This window comes from Neoarius graeffei, chromosome 2 (assembly GCF_027579695.1).
Source record: "Neoarius graeffei isolate fNeoGra1 chromosome 2, fNeoGra1.pri, whole genome shotgun sequence".
Lineage (NCBI taxonomy): Eukaryota > Metazoa > Chordata > Actinopteri > Siluriformes > Ariidae > Neoarius > Neoarius graeffei.
The window spans coordinates 119,576,130-119,600,468 of NC_083570.1; the positions used below are offsets into that span (position 1 = coordinate 119,576,130).

General features: G+C 43.1%; 1 protein-coding gene across 1 annotated transcript; it reads right to left on the minus strand.

The window, feature by feature from the left end:
- Positions 1 to 675: 675 nt before the first annotated feature.
- dus3l (dihydrouridine synthase 3-like (S. cerevisiae)) lies at positions 676 to 23,507 on the minus strand. The gene is made up of 16 exons (XM_060915470.1): positions 23,394 to 23,507; positions 23,148 to 23,271; positions 21,087 to 21,348; positions 20,613 to 20,734; positions 20,185 to 20,509; positions 19,995 to 20,084; positions 19,848 to 19,889; positions 19,575 to 19,727; positions 10,846 to 10,962; positions 10,072 to 10,137; positions 9,882 to 9,992; positions 7,278 to 7,374; positions 7,066 to 7,141; positions 6,791 to 6,979; positions 1,005 to 1,130; positions 676 to 872 (listed from the first exon to the last, which is right to left on the minus strand). Exons 2-16 carry the CDS (start codon positions 23,228 to 23,230, stop codon positions 800 to 802), a joined length of 1,932 nt encoding a protein of 643 aa, XP_060771453.1. The 5' UTR covers positions 23,231 to 23,271; positions 23,394 to 23,507; the 3' UTR covers positions 676 to 799.
- Positions 23,508 to 24,339: the final 832 nt, after the last annotated feature.

Below are 24,339 nucleotides of genomic sequence, written 5' to 3' on the forward strand. Positions count from 1 at the left end.
TGAAGATCACAGGCATCCAATGTCAGTTTTCAGCCTTGTCTCTCGCATACAGAGATTTCTCCAGATTCTCTGAATCTTTTAATGATATTATGGACCATAGATGATGTGATCCACAAATTCTTTGCAGTTTTACATTGAGGAACGTTATTCTTAAATTGTTGCACTGTTTACCCACGCAGTCTTTCACAGAGCGGTGAAACCCGCCCCATCTTTACTTCTGAGAGACTCCGCCTCTCTGGGATGCTCTTTTTTATACCCAATCATCTTATTGGCCTGTTGACAATTTACCTAATTCTTTTTTTTTTTTAGCATTACACAACTTTTTCAGTCTTTTGTTGCTCCTGTCCCAACTTTTCTGAAACATGATGCTGACATTGAATTCAAAATGAGCAAATATTTTTCAAAAAACAATAAAATTTCTCAGTTTCAACATATGTTTTTGTACCATTTTCCATGAAATATAGGGTTTCCATGATTTACAAATTGTCACATTCTGTTTTTATTTGTTTTATACAGCATACCAATTTTTTTGGAATTGGGGTTGTAATTATTCAACCGTTTAATTATTTCACTTTCATAGCCACTAACTCATGAGTACAGGAAAAACATATCAAAACTTGTGTACACACACACACACACACACACACACACACACAGAAAAACAGAAGAGGATAGTTTTCATAATAAACTAAAATCATTTTATTTCAGCCAGATGTTATTCACTGATACGCTTCACATAATCATTAAAAAAGTTTGTGTCAAAAAAGCATCAGTGTTTAGGTCACTTTGTATTTCCACTTCACTTATAGGCGTTAGCTTTGTGTTTGGGCAGGAAGCTAAAGTTCTTCGGTACGGGACCCAGCAACATCTCACTGAGGGGAAACAAATAAAAAGAATAAAGAGCTGAACAAAAACAACAAAACAAAACAGATAAACAAGGCTTGTAAAAGGCACAAAACTGTAGGCTGAGTGAAGAGCTAATACAACCTGTGTGTGTGTCTCACCTGATCCTGATCCAGTCATCCACATGCTGACTTGCCATCAGAGTCTCCAGATAATCACGACCCAGATAATACGGAGGACGTTCATTAATCTTCTGTACACGCTCGAGCAGTCCTACCGGGATGTACCTACACACACACACACACACACACACACACACACACACACACACACAATGAGCAATAACAACTAAACTCTTCAATCCTAAATCAGAAAAAGGTGTGACAGGGCAATTTAGGGCTGTAATGGGGTAAAACAATTAAATAATGATGTGATGTGAAACAGGTGACTGTAATCATGATTTGGTCCAAAATCAGTCTCCAGGAAAGGCCGAGTCTTTGAGGAGTAAAGCCGGGCCGAGGATCTCCAGATTATCAACAAATGTGTGAGAAAATTATTGAGATGTTTAAAAACAATGTTCCTCAAAGACAGACAGGAAGGGATTTGGATATTTCACTCTCTACGGCGTATATCATTAAGCGAGTCGAAGAATTTTGGTGTGTAAAGGGCTCAAGCCTAATCTGAATCCCTGTGATCGCTGATCCCTCAGACGGCATCAAGAACCGTCATTCATCTACAGCAGACATGCCATCCTTGTATGATGGCAAACTGTAATGGTTGTTTTGAGATATTTGTCCATGTCTGCCAACGGCAGACATAATGCACGCAGAGCGTGCATGGGGGGGTTCCAAAGGGGGGTGCGCCCCCCTTTGGGCTCGGAAAATTTTATAAAATGCATTCAGAAATGGTGACCTCTGGTGGCTTTTTACAGTGAAAATAAAGGGCAATCAGTACCATTTGAATACTTCAAACTTCAAAAATATTTGCAAATGAACATAAACTGTTTTTTTAGAATATATATTCTGAAAAGAAATCAAATGATTATCAAATAACTGAGAAAACTTTATTATATAACTTCAAGCAACGAAGTGTTTTCTCTCAAAAATGGCAAATTACAATATAAAAATATCAGCAATTAACAAAACATTGGTTCAAACACAATACATGTATTTATTAGAATTTTTGGTCCCTTTGCAAAACTGTAAATAAACATATCTTATCTCATCTCATCTCATCTCATTATCTCTAGCCGCTTTATCCTTCTACAGGGTCGCAGGCAAGCTGGAGCCTATCCCAGCTGACTATGGGCGAAAGGCGGGGTACACCCTGGACAAGTCGCCAGGTCATCACAGGGCCAACACATAGACACAGACAACCACTCACACTCACATTCACACCTACGGTCAATTTAGAGTCACCAGTTAACCTAACCTGCATGTCTTTGGACTGTGGGGGAAACCGGAGCACCCGGAGGAAACCCACGCGGACACGGGGAGAACATGCAAACTCCACACAGAAAGGCCCTCGCCGGCCCCGGGGCTCGAACCCAGGACCTTCTTGCTGTGAGGCGACAGCGCTAACCACTACACCACCGTGCCGCCCATATCTTATCTATAACAGTAATTAAATACACTTGTGTTTTAGGCACATTATAATGAGTTGCTCATACAGTGCCAGTCCTATGCTGGAAAATGTCAAATGCATATATATATATATATATATATATATATATATAATCTCATTATCTCTAGCCGCTTTATCCTGTTCTACAGGGTCGCAGGCAAGCTGGAGCCTATCCCAGCTGACTACGGGCGAAAGGCGGGGTACACCCTGGACAAGTCGCCAGGTCATCACAGGGCTGACACATAGACACAGACAACCATTCACACTCACATTCACACCTACGGTCAATTTAGAGTCACCAGTTAACCTAACCTGCATGTCTTTGGACTGTGGGGGAAACCGGAGCACCCGGAGGAAACCCACACGGACACGGGGAGAACATGCAAACTCCACACAGAAAGGCCCTCGCCGGCCACGGGGCTCAAACCCAGGACCTTCTTGCTGTGAGGCGACAGCGCTAACCACTACACCACCGTGCCGCCATATACAGTGGGGCAAAAAAGTATTTAGTCAGCCACCAATTGTGCAAGTTCTCCCACTTAAAAAGATGAGAGAGGCCTGTAATTTTCATCATAGGTACACTTCAACTATGAGAGACAGAATGGGGGGAAAGAATCCAGGAAATCACATTGTAGGATTTTTAATGAATTAATTGGTAAATTCCTCGGTAAAATAAGTATTTGGTCACCTACAAACAAGCAAGATTTCTGGCTCTCATAGACCTGTAACAACTTCTTTAAGAGGCTCCTCTGTCCTCCACAAGTTACCTGTATTAATGGCACCTGTTTGAACTCGTTATCAGTATAAAAGACACCTGTCCACAACCTCAAACAGTCACACTCCAAACTCTACTATGGCCAAGACCAAAGAGCTGTCAAAGGACACCAGAAACAAAATTGTAGACCTGCACCAGGCTGGGAAGACTGAATCTGCAATAGGTAAGCAGCTTGGTGTGAAGAAATCAACTGTGGGAGCAATTATTAGAAAATGGAAGACATACAAGACCACTGATAATCTCCCTCGATCTGGGGCTCCACGCAAGATCTCACCCCGTGGGGTCAAAATGATCACAAGAACAGTGAGCAAAAATCCCAGAACCACATGGGGGGACCTAGTGAATGACCTGCAGAGAGCTGGGACCAAAGTAACAAAGGCTACCATCAGTAACACACTACGCCGCCAGCGACTCAAATCCTGCAGTGCCAGACGTGTCCCCCTGCTTAAGCCAGTACATATCCAGGCCCATCTGAAGTTTGTTAGAGAGCATTTGGATGATCCAGAAGAGGATTGGGAGAATGTCATATGGTCAGATGAAACCAAAATAGAACTTTTTGGTAAAAACTCAACTTGTCGTGTTTGGAGGAGAAAGAATGCTGAGTTGCATCCAAAGAACACCATACCTACTGTGAAGCATGGGGGTGGAAACATCATGCTTTGGGGCTGTTTTTCTGCAAAGGGACCAGGACGACTGATCCGTGTAAAGGAAAGAATGAATGGGGCCATGTATCGTGAGATTTTGAGTGAAAACCTTCCATCAGCAAGGGCATTGAAGATGAAACGTGGCTGGGTCTTTCAGCATGACAATGATCCCAAACACACCGCCCGGGCAACGAAGGAGTGGCTTCGTAAGAAGCATTTCAAGGTCCTGGAGTGGCCTAGCCAGTCTCCAGATTTCAACCCCATAGAAAATCTTTGGAGGGAGTTGAAAGTCCGTGTTGCCCAGCGACAGCCCCAAAACATCACTGCTCTAGAGGAGATCTGCATGGAGGAATGGGCCAAAATACCAGCAACAGTGTGTGAAAACCTTGTGAAGACTTACAGAAAACGTTTGACCTCTGTCATTGCCAACAAAGGATATATTTCAAAGTATTGAGATGAACTTTTGTTATTGACCAAATACTTATTTTCCACCATAATTTGCAAATAAATTCTTTAAAAATCAGACAGTGTGATTTTCTGGATTTTTTTCCCTCATTCTGTCTCTCATAGTTGAGGTATACCTTTGATGAAAATTACAGGCCTCTCTCATCTTTTTAAGTGGGAGAACTTGTACAATTGGTGACTGACTAAATACTTTTTTGCCCCACTGTGTGTGTGTGTGTGTGTGTATATATATATATATATATATATATATATATATATATATATATATACACACGTGTGTGTGTGTGCATGTATTACTTTCAGTAGGTAATTTATTTTTAATTTTACTGATTCTATATTAATGTATTATTCATGTTATTTTACTTAGCTTTGATAATTATAAGTGCATTTTTTCTCTTTTCGTTAACTGTTTAAAATTAATCAAAATGTAATCGCATCAGCTCTATCTATCCATCTGTGTGTATGTATGGAGAGAGTTTTGATTAATTTTCAACAATTTACACAAAAGAAAAAAAATTAAAAACGTGATTTTATCAACGTTTCTTTAACATTCATACATCTTGTAAGTTGTAGGCAAATACTAAGAATTTTGCTAAAGCAACGAAAATACGAGTCGCTAACAACTGATTTACTATTCCATAACTTGATCACATAATAGACTAGAGATCTACAGACTTGCCTTCGAAGCGATTTTGGAGTCGGGAAACATGGCTTTAAAGAGAGGCCCACTGTGATCAGCTGCGGCGATTGGCAGGTTGTGTTCCACGAGAAAATTTGTGAATAAAACTTCAGCTTTTGTCACGCTGTCAATCGAGGATCGATCAACGAACATCGAGGTGATCGTCCGGTTAGCGCTTCCAGATTTGGCCAAAGTTTGATGCGAGACAGAACTCGCGTGTTGTCTGACATCGTAAACACCGGAATGTGCTACAGAGAAATGGACATTACATACGGTGCACAACGCATGACTCGCGGATTTTCCTGATTTTGTGATAACTGGATACAAGGTACTGTATTCCTCTTTAAATTTTTGGTACACGGTCTAAGGCCCAATCCCAATTCTAATTTCTACCCCTACCCCTCCCCCTCCGCCTTCCCCTTGGCCCTTCCCCTTGAAACTGAGCTACAAGGGATAGGGCTTGAAATTCAACCCTTACGTATTGGGATAGCCCTTCAACGATCGCATACGTCATCGCGTACCTGCGTCAGCGTTTACGTTAGCAAAACGCAACCAAATGCGTCATTGGCTGCGACCAGCCGCTACAGTCAGAGCCAGAACCAGAAATCTCTGCTGGCAGGGTGTGATTTGTTAACTAACACCACTGAATGGGATATCTTTGGTGCTTCGTGCACCACATCCGACAGAATGAGGTGTCAGAACACTCATGTAAACAATAAAAGCGAGAATAACAGAACAAAACGTACGCAGTAAAGCAACTGAAAACAATACTCACTCCCAAAGCTTTTTAGCAGCAGCTTGGATTTCAGAAATCGCTGCTCATTCTCAGCTCGAAAGCGAATCAAGCGGCGTGTTTCCTCTGGATAACAACTTAAAACACGTAAATAATGGAGAAAATACATTTATGACAATCTTTCGCCGCGGGAACCGCCATCTTTCTGAAATCCGCATGAAATCTCGCTGAAATCCGCATGGCATTGTGGGAAATCACTCAAACCCCTTCGTTCGGAGTCAGCTCCAGGAAAATCTCCGTTTGGAGGGGTACAGAAGCCCTACCCCTTCCCCTACCCCTCCGCGTTAACTGGGATTGGGATACCCCTACCCCTTCACGTGAATGCGCAAAATGGAGGGGAAGGGCCAAGGGGTTGGTCCAAGGAGTGAAATGGGATTCGGCCTTAGTTTTGTCGATCGTTTTTCTTGCTTTTTTCGGCGGCGGGTCAGACGGATCGGCTGAATTGTCAGCCATTTTTTTGCTTCTTCTAAAGTACAAAATGTGCACAGGGCTCTTATTGGTCGAAATTTGATAAAAAATTGCTGAGGTTAACCAATCAGAGACCGTGTTTCTAAAGCATTGGCTGACATTCTAGTAATAGCGCCCTCTGCCGGGAGACTGGGAAATCGCAAGTGTGGGAATTCTGGCGGCAAAGTTGAAAATATCAATTATGAGCAAAAACCGTAATAATCGACTTCAAAGTCGTAATAGCGTAATTGGACCACCGAAACCGTAATGATTACGGGCAAACCGTAATGGTTGGCATGTCTGCTACAGCTGATAGAACCACATGGGCTCGGGATTACTCTGGAAAACCTTTATCAAGCTACGATACAGAGTTTTTTTTTTCTGATTTATGGATGTAGTTTCATTAAAAATCTCAACTAATTTACAAACACTTTTGTTTTTCAACTAATGAAATGAATAAATGATGTCCTGCCTCATTTGTACCCTAAAGCCTTAATTGTTTATCCCATCACCCTAATCACCTGCAAGTGAAGGAGAGCCATTCGAGCAGGAAGCTGCGCGTTTTCTCCACCCCCTGCGTGTCTGAGCCCCAGTGCTCCAATCCAAAGTGCGTGAAATCCTGAAGGATCTGGAGACGCTCCGAGGACGAGATGTCCCAATGTCTCTGCTCCTTGATCTCAGTGAAGAGCCACGGCTTAATGAGGGCACCTCTGACACACATACACACACACCCACACACCCACGTGAGACATGCTATTAAAAGATGATATCAAGGCTGTCTGCTGCAGATACACACCTCGCGACCATGATTCCAGACACTCCTGTCTCTCTGGCCCTCATCGCATCTTCGTATGATAGAATATCACCATTACCTGGGGAGGGAAGGGGGGGGACAGAGACAGAGAGAGAGAGAGAGAGAGAGAGAGAGAGAGACAGAAAGAATGTGAAAGTGTAAAAAAACAAGTAAAAATGTAAAGAGAAAATGTAGTAATAATTGAAGTGCGTTACCGAAAAGTGGGACAGGAGTGGCGAATTTTGAGCAGGTGTCGATGTAACTCCAGTCGGCCAGTTTGGTGTAACGCTGTTCCCGAGATCGACCGTGCAACTGATAAACAATCAAAGTATTAACAAAAACACTCCCACTTATCTATTGTTGAGGTAGCCTTCCTATCCCCCACCCATCAAGCCAACCTTCCATTGAGGTAACTCCTCCGACAAGGTAACTTCTGTACATTGTTTGATTTTAGAGTGTATTTTTATCTGTATTTATAAATATTTATATATATTGTTTTTCTTAATTTTTTTTCCTTTTTTGTGTAATCTTTATCTGTTTTTTTTTTTTTACAAGTAAGGTGAGAGAGAAACGGCATTTCGATTCTCCTGTGTGTCCTGGATATATAGTGAATTGACAATAAAGAATCTTTGAACTTTCCATCGAGGTAACTCGTCCGACAAGGTAACCTTCCATCGAGGTAACTCGTCCGACAAGGTAACCTTCCATCGAGGTAGCTCGTCCGACAAGGTAACCTTCCATCGAGGTAGCTCGTCCGACAAGGTAACCTTCCATCGAGGTAACTCGTCCGACAAGGTAACCTTCCATCGAGGTAACTCGTCCGACAAGGTAACCTTCCATCGAGGTAACTCGTCCGACAAGGTAACCTTCCATCGAGGTAACTCGTCCGACAAGGTAACCTTCCATCGAGGTAACTCGTCCGACAAGGTAACCTTCCATCGAGGTAACTCGTCCGACAAGGTAACCTTCCATCGAGGTAACTCGTCCGACAAGGTAACCTTCCATCGAGTTAACTCGTCCGACAAGGTAACCTTCCATCGAGGTAACTCGTCCGAGAAGGTAACCTTCCATCGAGGTAACTCGTCCGACAAGGTAACCTTCCATCGAGGTAACTCGTCCGACAAGGTAACCTTCCATCGAGTTAACTCGTCCGACAAGGTAACCTTCCATCGAGTTAACTCGTCCGACAAGGTAACCTTCCATCGAGGTAACTCGTCCGAGAAGGTAACCTTCCATCGAGGTAACTCGTCCGACAAGGTAACCTTCCATCGAGGTAACTCGTCCGACAAGGTAACCTTCCATCGAGGTAACTCGTCCGACAAGGTAACCTTCCATCGAGGTAACTCGTCCGACAAGGTAACCTTCCATCGAGGTAACTCGTCCGACAAGGTAACCTTCCATCGAGGTAACTCGTCCGACAAGGTAACCTTCCATCGAGTTAACTCGTCCGACAAGGTAACCTTCCATCGAGGTAACTCGTCCGAGAAGGTAACCTTCCATCGAGGTAACTCGTCCGACAAGGTAACCTTCCATCGAGGTAACTCATCCGAGAAGGTAACCTTCCATCGAGGTAACTCGTCCGACAAGGTAACCTTCCATCGAGGTAACTCGTCCGACAAGGTAACCTTCCATCGAGGTAACTCGTCCGACAAGGTAACCTTCCATCGAGGTAACTCGTCCGACAAGGTAACCTTCCATCGAGTTAACTCCTCCGACAAGGTAACCTTCCATCGAGGTAACTCCTCCGACAAGGTAACCTTCCATCGAGGTAACTCCTCCGACAAGGTAACCTTCCATCGAGGTAACTCCTCCGACAAGGTAACCTTCCATCGAGGTAACTCCTCCGACAAGGTAACCTTCCATCGAGGTAACTCCTCCGACAAGGTAACCTTCCATCGAGGTAACTCCTCCGACAAGGTAACCTTCCATCAAGGTAACTCCTCCAACAAAGTAACCTTCCATCGAGGTAACTCCTCTGACAAGGTAATCTTCCATCGATGTAACTCCCCTGCCTAGGTAATCGTCCTTCCAGGTAACCCCCATGAAGGTAACATTCTGTCTAGGTTTACCTTCCTTCTTGGTAAAGCCCAAGTAACCCTGTCTAAGTAACTTCCCCCCGGTCTAGGTAACCTTCCATCTAGTTGACTCCCACACTTCAGTAACCTTCCTTCCATGTAACTCCCATCAAGGTAACACCCCCATCTAGACATCCTCCCTGTCAAAGTAGCCATCTCAACTAGGCACACTTGCATCTAATTAACAGCAATGTCTTGGCAACTGCCCCGTCTAAGTAACTGCCCTATGTTCGGCAAGTGTCTAAGAAGAAAAAGCCTTTATTTAATCACAAGTACATTTAAGCACAGTGAAATTACTCCTCTGCATTTAACCCATCTGAAGTAGTGAACACACGCATGCACACAAGTGAGCAATGAGAACGCATGCGTGCGTACACGCGCACAAACACAGCAGTGGGGAGCTTTGCTACAGTGCCCAGGGAGCAGTTGGGGGTTAGGGGCCTCGCTCAAGGGCACTTTAGCCCAACCTTCAGGCCATGGCTGCCCCATGTTACCCTAACCACATGACTTTGGGCAGGTAACTGTAGCTGTCTGTGTATGTAATGTCCATCTCTGTAACTGCCCACCGATATAACCTGCCACTCTACGTAATCATCCCCATCTCGGTAACCACACCCTCCAGTTTTATATCCCAGTATAATCAGTGACCTCTTCCAGGCACCTATCTGTCCAACCATCATCTAAACAGCTACCCCATCCATGTTGGTGCTTTGTAGGAATGTGTGTGTGTGTGCACATACACACCGTGATCATAGACACACCCCACTTCTTCAGCTCAGGGATGAGTTTGTGTGCGATGTTGCAGTTCTGCTGTACTCCTGTACGGATCTTCACCGTTAAAGGCACATCTAGAACCTACAGGACACATTCAGGAACACATCTGGAAACGGTTTCTATATATGGAATGAGAGACAGGAAATTAAACCGAACTTACAGAGTTCATTCCTCTGACAATCTGCTCAAATTTCTTGGTTCTGGTCATTAGGCCACATCCACCACCCTGGGGGGGAAAAAAACAAAACAAAACAAAAAACACGAGTCAGACATTACACTCCTCCAAACACTAACACACACAATGGGCCTCATTTATAAAGCTGGATCTGGATCTAAATGAATTGATGTGAAACTGTGGATCTCCTGGGATTCACACACAGCAGTCTGTAGAGTTTTCACAGAGTGGTGCAGCAGTTCTGCTGATGGAAACGCCTTGTTGATGAGACAGGGTCAGAAGAACATGGCCAGACTGCTTTGAGCTGACAGAAAGGCTACAGTAACTCAAATAACCACTCTGTACAAGCGTGGCGAACAGAAAAGCATCTCAGAATGCACGGCAAAGCTCGAGGTGGATGGGATACAATCGCAGAAGACCACGTCAGGTTCCACTTCAGTCAGTCAAGAACAGAAAGCCGAGGCTGCAGTGTTAACTCAGCTTTAGTCAAACCATTTTCTTTTGACTTTCCTGATACTGATCTGGAGGGACGACACCTTATTCACCTCCGTACTTTCTCTCCATACGTTGGTCTTTTCAGCTGCCGTGACTCGGCTGGATCTACTGCACGAGTCAAAGGTATTTACACGTCTACCTCAGAGAAACTCTTTGTTGTTGGCTGTTTAGTAGACGTTTCACATTTTGATCTGTGAACTTGGACATTTTACGGCGCGCTGTGGGCGTCACCAAGTGCAAATCAGCTGGAGTGTGTGTGTGTACCTTCTTGTACACGAGGTCTATAGGACAGCCCGAGTTGATGTCCACAAAGTCAACGTCGATGTTGTGGTTGAGGAGTTCAGCGCAGCGAGTCATGGAGTCAGGGAAACATCCCTCCAGCTGAAACACACAAAATCAGAACGTCAAGGGCGTAGGAGCTCACTGTCCTGCCATCAAAACATCAAACAGAACTGAGATGTGACGATGTCAGGGTGTCTACAGGTTTGTCCAAGTTAAATTTAAGACTTTTTCATACCATGTTCCAAAAAAAAAATTAAGACCAAATCTAAAGTCACGCAAAAACACTCTTTTGGGGAAAAAAAAAAAAAACTATATAATTTAATGTAACTTATTGTTCTTGTAAACATTCACCAGAAAACACTATTCTAGTAGAAGTACTTCATTTCTTTTCCTTGACAGGCATTCACACACTCAGAACACAATATAAGGATCGGATAAACTCGGAACTATGTGACAATCAGAATGCAGTCACAGCGTTTGAATCCAATGCAACAATGTGAAAATGTGAATGAAGTCACACACACAGAATCCAATGCAACAGTTTTTTTAATTATTATTTTCTCTGCTTGGGGAGTCACATTGTAAGCAGAATTGTTCAATTCCATCTTTGGTCAAACAACAATGCAGAAAACAACAGTTAAACAATGTGAATGCACATACACCTGAAACTCCGGCTCACTCACTTGAAAGGTACGCTCACTTGCACTTCTTAAAACACTTGGAACGATACCCACACACAAACAATACTATTCTCTCACATGCACGCAATAGAATATATTCTCTTTCTCTCTCTCACACACACACACACACACACACACACACACACACACACACACACACACAATATTCTCTTCCATCTCGCAGATCTATCCTCTTCTCCACGACCGTTAGTGGTGGAAGCGCTGCAGTCGGATATTTGAGGCTGATGCTCGCGGCCTTTAGCAAAAGCAACGTGCTTGGCGCTCTTCATATGAGAGTCCACCGCTCTTATCCCCACTGTGCCCAACTTAAAAGTCTTACAGCATGCTACACAGTATGCCTTGTTGGCATCTTTGGGTACAGCTTTCAGCCACCACGAGTATTTTGCATCTTGCAGCCAGTTATCATTAAATTTACATTTACCCATTGTGGCTTGGACTACTTTCCATCAACAGATCAGGCACTGAGTGGTTGTCAAGCACGCATGTGTCTAGCAACCGGTGGATTCGGAGCCTGCGCGGTATAATTGTGAGCATCAAAAACGATTAAACTTTTTCCCCATCCAAAGTGTACCACATTTTAACGATATGACTGAGTAAAATCTCCATAAATTTAAGACTGAAAATTTAAGACCACGGGGTTTGAAATTTAAGACAATTTAAGACATTTTAATGGCCTTATTTTAGGAAAATTAAATTTAAGACTTTTTAAGGACCCATGGCCACCCTGCGATGTGAGAGAGAGAGAGAGAGGACCAACCTCCACGACAAACTGTTTACAACAGGAACATCAACAAAGGACTACATTTTGTTCCCTGAGGGAAGATTGACCCAAAGCATCCATCAGAACTGAACTCGCACAATAAATGAAAGGAGATACAATTCGAGTCAGAACAAAATGTGTTAAGTGACCCAATTACGAATTTGTTCACAAAAAATTGACAACACAATGGCTAAGTGTTGTGCAGAAGGTCGAGTTTTTTCAAATAAAACAAACAATCAGAACTGAAATCCATTGAGAACTGAGGGAGGGAGGAGACACGATCCAACTGAAAATAAGGAAAATCAACAAACGACCAAGTTTTGTTCCCTGAGGGAAGATCGACCCAAAACATCGATCAGAACTGGAATCGGATGAGAAATCAGAGAGGAGATACAATTCTAGTGAGAGGCCTGGAAAATTCGTTAATTTGGCCTAATTAGTAACTCGTTAACAAAATATTTGACAAAACAACGACCCAGTTTTGTGCGGAGTGATGAGTTCTTTCCAACAACACAATCAGAATGGAATTCCGTGGAGAACTGATAGAGGAGATACGATTTAACTGAACTGTGGATGATGGACGGATGCCACACCATGGCAACCACTTTCACTGCGAAGGTTCTTTTGCATTTGTATATGTAAATCCTCCTATAGATGCACTCAGGTCACAGGACTGACCTTTACATGGAAATCCTCTGACCTTACGCTCTGTGTGTGAGCTTTTAAAGCGCAGGATGATCCTGTACTCACCTTCAGCATGCGTGCACGCACACACGCCTGTCAACTAATACCTCTCTTTATGCACACACCCTCAGTATATGTTAATAATTAACACTCAAATGTACACATCAGTTTTATATAAACAGCTCCAAGTTATTATAAATCCAATGAGAAAAACTGCAAATCAGATATCGTATCATATATATCTAAAAAAAAAAAAAAAAAACCCTCCAAATCGTATTGAGACAGCTCTGAATCATATTGAAACATCTCCAAGTATCAACAAAACGGCTCCGAATCCTACTGAAGCGGCTCCGAATCCTACTGAAGCGGCAACGAATCCTACTGAAGCGGCAACGAATCCTACTGAAGCGGCAACGAATCCTACTGAAGCGGCTCCGAATCCTACTGAAGCGGCTCCGAATCCTACTGAAGCGGCTCCGAATCCTACTGAAGCGGCAACGAATCCTACTGAAGCGGCAACGAATCCTACTGAAGCGGCTCCGAATCCTACTGAAGCGGCTCCGAATCCTACTGAAGCGGCTCCGAATCCTACTGAAGCGGCTCCGAATCCTACTGAAGCGGCAACGAATCCTACTGAAGCGGCTCCGAATCCTACTGAAGCGGCTCCGAATCCTACTGAAGCGGCTCCGAATCCTACTGAAGCGGCTCCGAATCCTACTGAAGCGGCTCCGAATCCTACTGAAGCGGCTCCGAATCCTACTGAAGCGGCAACGATCCTATTGAAGCGGCAACGAATCCTACTGAAGCGGCAACGAATCCTACTGAAGCGGCAACGATCCTACTGAAGCGGCAACGAATCCTACTGAAGCGGCAACGAATCCTACTGAAGCGGCTCCGAATCCTACTGAAGCGGCAACGAATCCTACTGAAGCGGCAACGAATCCTACTGAAGCGGCCACGAATCCTACTGAAGCGGCCATGAATCCTACTGAAGTGGCGCCGAATCCTACTGAAGCGGCGCCGAATCCTACTGAAGCGGCCACGAATCCTACTGAAGCAGCTCCGAATCCAACAACAATTTCATACCAAACTTCATACCAAAATATACCTGAAAGATAAAAACTAACAAATTGTATCCTATCGGCTCTAAAATGCATTTTATCGAAACAGCTTTAAAGTGCATATCACGGGTAAATTCAGGAGCAAGATCAATGTAATTCTCATCTCATCTCATTATCTGTAGCCGCTTTATTCTGTTCTACAGGGTCGCAGGCAAGCTATCCCAGCTGACCACGGGCGAAAGGCGGGGTACACCCTGGACAAGTCACCAGGTCATCACAGGGCTGATACATAGACACAGACAACCATTCACACTCACATTCACACCTACGGTCAATTTAGAGTCACCAGTTAACCTAACCTGCATGTCTTTGGACTGTGGGGGAAACCGGAGCACCCGGAGGAAACCCACGCGGACACGGGGAGAACATGCAAACTCCACACAGAAAGGCCCTCGCCGGCCACGGGGCTCGAACCCAGAACCTTCTTGCTGTGAGGCGACAGTGCTAACCACTACACCACCGTGCCGCCCCATGTAATTCTCCTATTTTATATTAAACTTTGGTCAAATATCTGTAACATTCTGCATTCTCTGCAATTTTTTTACCTTGCGCAATACCAGAAAAATTCAGTTGAAATCAAGCCATGAGGCGAATTGGTCCGCCTCTGAAAAAACTTGGCATTTGGATTTCCTGGGAAACATTGATTTTTGTGACGTCGCGTGCGGGACGCCTCCTTCTGAATCGTACGTCAGTGCTGGTTTGTTTATGGCAGATTCTACCATAACAGAGGCCAGTTAACTCCCATCTCCTTAAATTGCTGAATTGATTATTTTGATCATTCTATTAAGTTTTTCTAGTAGCATTTGGGGTCTTGGACATTCACAGTAAATTTTAGGACAGTAGTCCTGGTAACTAATTAATAAAAGCCGTTTTAATTAGCCCGTGTTTCTACCATCATTCTGACAGACAAAATCAGTCTTTATCTGACAGACACTCTCCCACAATTTTGAATCTTTTTCATGGAGGAAAGTCATGAAAATCATATAGAATGTCTGCCAGAGTATGATATAATCATATGAAGCAAATATATGTTCCACAATTAAAAAAAAAAAAGTTTATCTCTTTGAAAACCACCATTTCTATTGTCATTTCTGACAGACATGCTAAATGACAATAGAAACACATCGGTTTCTATCATCAAAATGTGACAGACAAACTAACGTCTACCATCATATTCTGACAGACACACTAGATGACAAGAGCAACAAAACTGTTTCTTACATTATTAATCTGACAAATTTAGTAATAATATTAAATACCTCATCACTAGAACCAAATAATAATATAAAATATTGAAATAAAAAAGATAAAATTTATTTTCAAAATTGAAATATCAACAATAATTGTAAAATACCAGTACTGTGGAAATTACATGAAATAATGAAATATTCTTTTCAATCAGAAAGAACATGTAATTCAAAAATCTTTATAATCAATGACGCTTATGCAGTTAATACTTATTGAGAATGTATTATTAACAGTACATTGTATACATGTAATTACATACATCAATATCACTAATTCCATCAGTTCCTTCACAATTGACGGGTAATCTAAAAGTTTGAAACATGAATTTTTAGGAATAACAAAACTATACAGTAACACAGGAAAGTATAAAACATTTCAAGTTTTTTTACTGGTGAAGTTATGATTAAAATTACTGGCAATGTAGGATTTTAGGCCTATACCTATTTATATGTACATGTATGAAGAAAATCAATGTAGATCTTTTTTCACTGAACTGTACTTAGTGTGAATTTTTTTCATTACATCATCAGCTACTGTGAATGGATTGTGCCCAATCAGAGGGATAGGGCCCCAAAATATTCTGCTTAAGGGGAATATAGTCTCTTCATCTGGTTTCGAAGGCCAACGGAAAGCTGAAGCACCTACTGCCTGGAGGAATTTAAAGTGGATGCCTTGGCCACGATCCTCTAAAAAATTCTATATGATTTTTAAGAACAATTTGAAAAAAAGGGACAGTATAAACAGTAATTATTGAGTTTTAAAATTTTTCCTTTCATAAACCTTTCCATTATGATCTATTTAGACTGTGAGGGGACCGTTGATTCCATAATTCACTGACCGTAACCTTTATTGTTTGCTAATTATTGACACCTCTCATTTCCCAGGAAAATGAAATGGTTTATACAAGGAAAAATTTTAAAACTCAATAATTACTGTTTATACGGGAGAAAGGCAAAACAAAAATTATGTTTGTAGCATAAAAATACAGGCCTTATACAAGGCTATATTATTATACATAACAGAATTCATTCATACAAAATGTGGCTAAATTAAATTTCCAACCATTCCTTCTTCCTTTGAAATTCTTTTCTCGTTTTGGATATTTAATGTGGGTAACTCTACTGATTATCAAAAGAGATTCTGACTGATCAAGGCACCTCGTTTATGTCACGGACACTGAACGAACTGTATAGGTTATTAGGGATTAAGCCAGTGGTTACGTTAGACTTTTTCACTGTCCGTCATTTTGACGGACAGGGTCGTAAAAATTCCGTCATTGTCATTTTATTTTAACTTTTAAATGACAGTGTATATAGGCTATAAATGCTATATATATTTAATAACTTGTGTTTTCATGGACTCATTTTCATTTAAAAATTAATTCACAGAACAAGCTTGTATTATTTAATCATTTATTTATGTATTTATGATGCAAAAAGATGAACAGAGATTCTGACGTTCGGTCACTTGTGAACCCATTTTCCCTCCGCTAAAAACATTGCGGCTGTTGTGCCTTAACGGGCATATGAACAATGTTATTTTACAACGCAGCAAGACAATTGCAGTTAAAATATGAACAGTCCACTACAACGATTTAAGTGACAATCTAATTTGACCTGTTTGCGTGAGCTCAAACCTTCCTTCTGGCCCGCATGGATTTAAATTGGGAGCTCGCTTGTGCATAATCAGAGTCGTCAATGGAAACTGCTGCCGAGGCAACTGTCATTAAATTTTGCGTCTTTGCCTCGGACAGACGACTTCTCATTGACGTTTTAATTTTATTCTGAAGGCTGAACCCGCGCTCTGCTGCGACACTGGAGGCTGGAATAACCAGCGCCACTTCAGCCAAAGTTCTGAAGTCGGGAAACATTTCTCCCAGGGAAGTGATCAGAAGCCGGCAAGAGCCTCGGCTCGGCGGAGCCTGGAACCTGACACGGAAGGTCTTAAATAAAACGAAGTTATGTTTAAATGTTAGTTTGTCGACCCGTGCTCTCATTAAAATGATAGTTTAGCAGATATTCGAGCAGTGATGTTCCTAAGCTTGCTGGGGAAGAATACAATAAATCGACATTTGTTTCATTTTAAAAACAAGAAAACAGCTAGCCTAAATGAGCGCTATTGCATTAAGACGTACAGGCAGGGAAACGACACAAACAACCCAATGCATCTCTTTTTTCATCTCATCTCATTATCTCTAGCCGCTTTATCCTTCTACAGGGTCGCAGGCGAGCTGGAGCCTATCCCAGTTGACTACGGGTGAAAGGCGGGGTACACCCTGGACAAGTCGCCAGGTCATCACAGGGCTGACACATAGACACAGACAACCATTCACACTCACATTCACACCTACGCTCAATTTAGAGTCACCAGTTAACCTAACCTGCATGTCTTTGGACTGTGGAGGAAACCGGAGCACCCGGAGGAAACCCACACGGACACGGGGAGAACATGCAAACTCCGCACAGAAAGGCCCTCGCCGGCCACGGGGCTCGAACCCAGGACCTTCTGCATCTCTTTTTTTAATAGCAAAAATGACGTGTCTTCTGCAGAGAAGGGAAACATTAATACATCTCACTGTGCTAGTGGTTAGAAAAGTCAGAGCGCGGTCAGGAGCGCGATGGGCGGAACAGCCTTGCGCAGTGGCTACAATGTGTACATGATGCACTGAACATCAAGACTGCCGCAACATCGGCTCAGATTTAAAGTGACGGCAGTGAAGACTATGTATACTGTATGTAAGAAAACTCTGCCACAACCTGCCAATCATTTCAATTGTGTGTTTCATTATGTTTTATTATTGTTATTATTAGGCTATTATTGTTATTGGTAATGGTAACGGTAAACATCCGTCAAAATGACCGACGGCCTTCAGATTTTTCCGTCATAGCTAAAAAAAATCCGTCAATGACGGACAATTGTCGGTTAACGCGACCTACGGATTAAGCCGATCTACACCAGCGTGTATCACCCACAAACGGATGGTTTAGCTGAAGGGTTCAATGTGTCATCAACCACCAGTCTGCTACTATTGGACAAAATATTTCATCCATATTTCATCAAAAACTGCGACTGCGATTGGAATACGGGACGGGAGCTGTTCCTCGCGGGACAAATTAAATTCACCTAAAATTCAGGACGTCCCGGGCAAATCGGGACGGTTGGCAACCCTACTTGCGACTCTTTCAGCTGACAGGCCATTTCAACGTGTTATTTCCCCGCGAAAGTGACACAGTCGTGTCTATCGTCACTGTTCTGACAGACTATGAGATTGCTATCGTTAGTATATGACCGACAGGTGTGTGCTATCACACTTTACAAGGTCTGTCATTTTTGTGACGATAGCAAAAAGGACAAGAAAAATTTCTTATTTTGTAGGCAAGTGGTTAATGGATCCAGTTACGGTAGAATCTGCTTTATGAGAAAACGACCTGGTGGTTTTCTGCAAATTTCTTCAACGTTATCACGTAATTATTAAAATGGTTAACAGATGTATCGTAGGAGGGTGTAGCAACACCAATCATGATGGGATTAGTACTCATCGTTTCCCAAAAGACCGGACAATGAGAGAGAAATGGGAAAGCTTGGTCTACACAGGCTGTGCACTGAAACCGTGTGAACCTCGCGCAGCCTGCTGGCGCTTCCGCAGGTGACGTCACGATTCCGGCTCCAGACTCCGTTGGGATTTTTCCAGACGTGTTTTGTTATTTTATTTTTTTTTCTGCTGTAGACAGATGGTCTTGTGCAAAATTACCTTTCTGGATGAGTGTGTAAAGGGACATGCTTTCATATAAAAAAAAAAAGCACGAAATTGGTCCAGAACATGCACTTTAAAACTATCAAAGCAGCTTTGAATTGTGTCGAAACAACTCTGAATTCTATCAAAACCATTTTGAATGTAATCAAAACAGCTCTGAGTTTCATCATAATAACCGAATCATATTGAAGTGAATCCGAATCGTGTTGAAACAGTTCTTAACAGTGTTGTATCGTCTCTAAATCTCATCATCATCATCACAGCTCTCAATCATATCCGAGAGACATCGATCTGAATCGTATTTAACAAACTCCACATCACATGGTACTGAAACAGCTCTGAATCAGAATGCTACTGTACTGGCACCTGGATGGACAGATACAGACCTCTGCAGCATTCCTCTGTGTGTGTGTGTGTGTGTGTGTGTGTGTGTGTGTGTGTACCTGCACTCCAAACACATCCTCAGTGTGGTGTCTCTTGAGCAGAGCCCACTCAGATGACTGACCCTGCAGCAGATTCGTACACATGGCCATCTCTCCACACGTTATATCGGCTCCAAAACGTTTACACACACGCCGGAACGGCAGGTTCCCACACTGTACACACACACACACACACACATCAGATACAGGGCAGGGACACACTGTCCATATTAAAAAACACAAATTTTTTCCATTTGTTTATATAAATGAGGTGCGCACACACACACCCCTCACCGTTGTTAATGGAGCCAGGTACAGCTTGTCTCTGAAATCTACCTGTGGGGAAAAAGGGAGCATATTAATTTGGGATTGACCTCAACGAGGACTGTTCACTCCCCCTGAACACTTTACGGTGACAGAGCACAGTGTTCAAGACCCTACCTGCTTCTTCTCACATGGACGCAGTTTGATGATGTCATCATCCATTAACGGCCCGACGGTCTTCACGGCAGGCGGCTTCATCTGACCGTCCTATAAATCAGACCAGGAAAATGAGTGAAGGAGGCGTGGCCTCTCTGTGTGTGCCCCAGTCAGTCCCAATATGGGAGGCGTGGCCTCTGTGATGTTATACCTCAGTCTGGAGCTCAGCAGCAGAAGCGTCCTCTTTGATCTCACACTGGTTCACTTCCTCTTCCTGTCCCACCTTATTCGTCGTGTTTTCTGACCCGGCTGACTTCCTGTCTTGTTTTTTCCCTGCGCTGATGCTCTTGAGGAAGCTCTCGGCGTGTTTGAAGGACACTTGTCTCTTCCGGAGTCGTCTCTGGAGCTCTTTATCCAGACTGTTCCGCACGGTCCCTGTTCTCTCGAGGCTTTTACGGAGCTCCTCGTTCACCAGGTTCTTATAATCGGGGCCTGTGTGAGCTTTCGCGAACCTACAGGTGACTCCATATGGACATCTAAACACACACACACAGTGTAATTGGTGATATTTATATACACATACTGGGACAATTTCTACTTGTTGGTGAAATATCAGTCATGTGACGTGTCCTGTTGTACCTGCCGAAGGTGTCATAAAGGTAACAGGAGTCTCCCAGATCTGCTGGTTTGGTGGACATGTACTCAGCCACGTCGTGGATGAACTTACACTTCTCACCGTAGAAACACTTCCTCTCAGACTCCTGGGTGGGTTAGGTGAAAAAAAAATAATAAATACAACAAACTCAATTCAACAACAAAAAAAAAATATATATATATATATTTCATCAACTTCAGGATATTTTTATATATTTTAAAAAAGACGCTGATCTTTGGGGTTAATATTTTAATTCTGATTAAAAACCATCTCTGACTTTACTATATTGTAAATCAGGGCACATTAAATACTAATAATAAATAAAATGCAATTATGTATTTGTTTATTAATACTAATTATTTTTTGCCTTTTACTTTCTATATAAACGCTTTATTAAACATGAATAAAAATATACATAATAATAAAGCAACTCTGTGTGTGTGTGTGTGTTTAAATACCTGTATTAGCGAGGGGCAGAGTCTGTGATCCTCGTAGCTGCGAGGTTTCAGGTGAGGTCTCGACTTGTTCAGGCCTCTCCGTTTCTTCTTCTCCTCCGTCTGTTCATCACTGTCCACTTTCCTCTTCTTCGTCTCTGGTTCTCCGCTCGGTTCCTCCACTCCATCTTCAGGAGCTTCAGCTGATGCCTTTTCATCTTCTGCTTTTTCCTTCTTCAGTCCAGCAGCCAGGAACTCGTAGAACTTCTCTTTGTTTGTGATGTACCTTAGAGAGTAAAACTGATCAATGATGGATCGCAATACAGTGCAGTATCCCAAGTAAAGAGTAAAACATCTGTCAGGTGCCATTAAAGGAAACTAATCAACGTCAGGCTTGTGGAATGCATCCCGACAGGAAGCAGAGTTACCGTTACCTCCCTGAAGTGGAATCATTTCCAATATCACCATGTGTTTTATTCCTTTTACACAATAGGAACTTTCTAATCATGACAATGATTTAACCCTAATGCTAGTTAGTTCCTGCTCTCACTTATAAACAGCCATTTCATCACCAGATTCATTCTCTCTCTCTCTCTCCAAGTTAATAATAATAACTAGACTGCATTTCCGCAAAGAAAATGCAGTGTGCTTGCTGAGCTGTAGCAGAACAGAAGGAAAAAAAAGGAAAAGACAAGCGCAGTTCAGACCCGATTGCATGAATGTGTCAGGGGAGTTGGTCTGAAGTACCACATGAAGTTTGGTGCATCTCCGATGGAGCGTGTCTGAGTAGGATGACTCGATTTGTGAGTCCTGTTCATTTTCTATGGGAAAAAACAACAGAAAAACGACAAGGACGACAGAACGGGTGCGTCGATCCAAAAGCTGTATACAAGCACACTACACCAGTGGATATATGTGGTGAAGTGTTACTGAGCAAAACTCCATTCATTTGAATGGGGCCAAAAATCAATGGAAGCCTATGTAGGGAAAAAAGGATATGTGAAAACCAAGAAAAAGACGAGTGCAGGTCTCAGATGAGGGGATGGATATGTGTGGAGACTTGAAGTCTCTTGAAGTTTGGTCACTCAGTTAAAAAATTTGACGGAGAGTGAAAGCCTTTTTCCCGAAACGCCATTCATTTTCAATGGGGCCAAAAATGAATGGAAGTGAATGGATGAAAAAGTGGGGCATGAAAAGAAAGGAAAAAATGAGTATGGGTCAGAACTGAATGCATATGTGTGTCTGAGGAGTTGGCCTGAGGTATCACATGAGGTTTGGTGCGTCTGCGATGAAGCGTGTCCGAGCAGGACGATTCGATTCGTGAGCCCTATTCATTCTCTATGGGAAAAAAAACGACAAGAACGAGAGAACAGATGTGTCGATCCAAAAGCTGAAAACAAGCACACTACACCGCTTCAGGATGGACGTTTCTGAGTTGGAATGGTGTTCATTCTCATCATCTCTAGCCGCTTTATCCTGTTCTACAGGGTCGCAGGCGAGCTGGAGCCTATCCCAGCTGACTACGGGCGAAAGGCGGGGTTCACCCTGGACAAATCGCCAGGTCATCACAGGGCTGACACATAGACACAGACAACCATTCACACTCACGGTCAATTTAGAGTCACCAGTTAACCTAACCTGCATGTCTTTGGACTGTGGGGGAAACCGGAGCACCCGGAGGAAACCCACGCGGACACGGAGAGAACATGCAAACTCCACACAGAAAGGCCCTCGCCGGCCCCGGGGCTCGAACCCGGACCTTCTTGCTGGGAGGCGACAGCGCTAACCACTACACCACCGTGCCTGAGAAACTCCTCTATCTTAAAGAGGCCACGAAATCTCAAGTTCCAGCTTCACCTCTGACTCTTACACAGCGCTGACACTGGAGACTCCTTCCAGAAACATTAAATAAATGCTTCCTTATGGATTTTTTTAATCCAATTATGTAATCGTATGCTGTACAAGTCCTGCTGAATTAGCTGTTGCTATAGAAATGATAGTGCATTAGTAACCCTGAGCTGTGCAGCTGCACTGCTGTCAGACAGAATGAATCAAGCCCTTCTCTTGTGGATGTGGTGCTCTTACTGTGCCTTGAGAGTTGCTTCTCCTCTGTCTTTGGTCTGCAATGTGCTGCTCTCTGCACTGCTCACATCACCACCCTCCATCATCAGGAGTCTGAGCACTGGATTAAACAGGCTCACTCAGTCACCTGGGGAATACACAGACAGCACACTCACTTCATACAGGAAGTACTTTAGACTAAACTGTGTGATTTAGTAAACTATAATCTAAATCAGCTCTCTGACCTGGCGCTTCCGCTAATACACTTACCTGCTGCTTTTAATGCATAATTAAATCTCGGATCAATATTAAAATCACACACTTGACTGCTGATATAAAGCCACTGACACACAGCTCGCCGGAAACCCGCCTGCAGGAGCGGGACAAAATAGCAGTGTTACACAGAAATGGTTCCGGGCTCAAACTACAGCCCACGCATTTTAGTTCCGGTCCACAAATAAAAATTATTTATTATTATTCTATGTTCAGTATTTATACAGTACTGTGCAAAAGCTTTAGTCACCCTATTGTTTTTTTTTTAGTACAAACGTTGTTGTAGACTTTTATTTTACGACTTCTACATGATGGAACCAGTACAAAAATACTTTAGGTTTTCCAGTACAAAATGAAATGTTCTAGAAAAAAAAATTGTAATATGTCTGAGCAGGGGTGGCACGGTGGTGTAGTGGTTAGCACTGTCGCCTCACAGCAAGAAGGTCCTGGGTTCGAGCCCCGGGGCCGGTGAGGGCCTTTCTGTGTGGAGTTTGCATGTTCTCCCCGTGTCCGCGTGGGTTTCCTCCGGGTGCTCCGGTTTCCCCCACAGTCCAAAGACATGCAGGTTAGGTTAACTGGTGACTCTAAATTGACCGTAGGTGTGAATGTGAGTGTGAATGGTTGTCTGTGTCTATGTGTCAGCCCTGTGATGACCTGGCGACTTGTCCAGGGTGTACCCCGCCTTTCGCCCGTAGTCAGCTGGGATAGGCTCCAGCTTGCCTGCGACCCTGTAGAAGGATAAAGCGGCTACAGATAATGACATGAGATGTCTGAGCAGCAGATTCCATAAGAGAGCACTTTTCAGATTAAAAAAGAAGACACAATGGAGGCTACGGGTGCAAATTTTTTGTGTAAAATTAACAAGTGAGTGGGGTGGTGTAGTGGTTTGTGCTGTTGCCTCACAGCAAGAAGGTCTGGGTTCGAGCCCCGTGGCTGGTGAGGC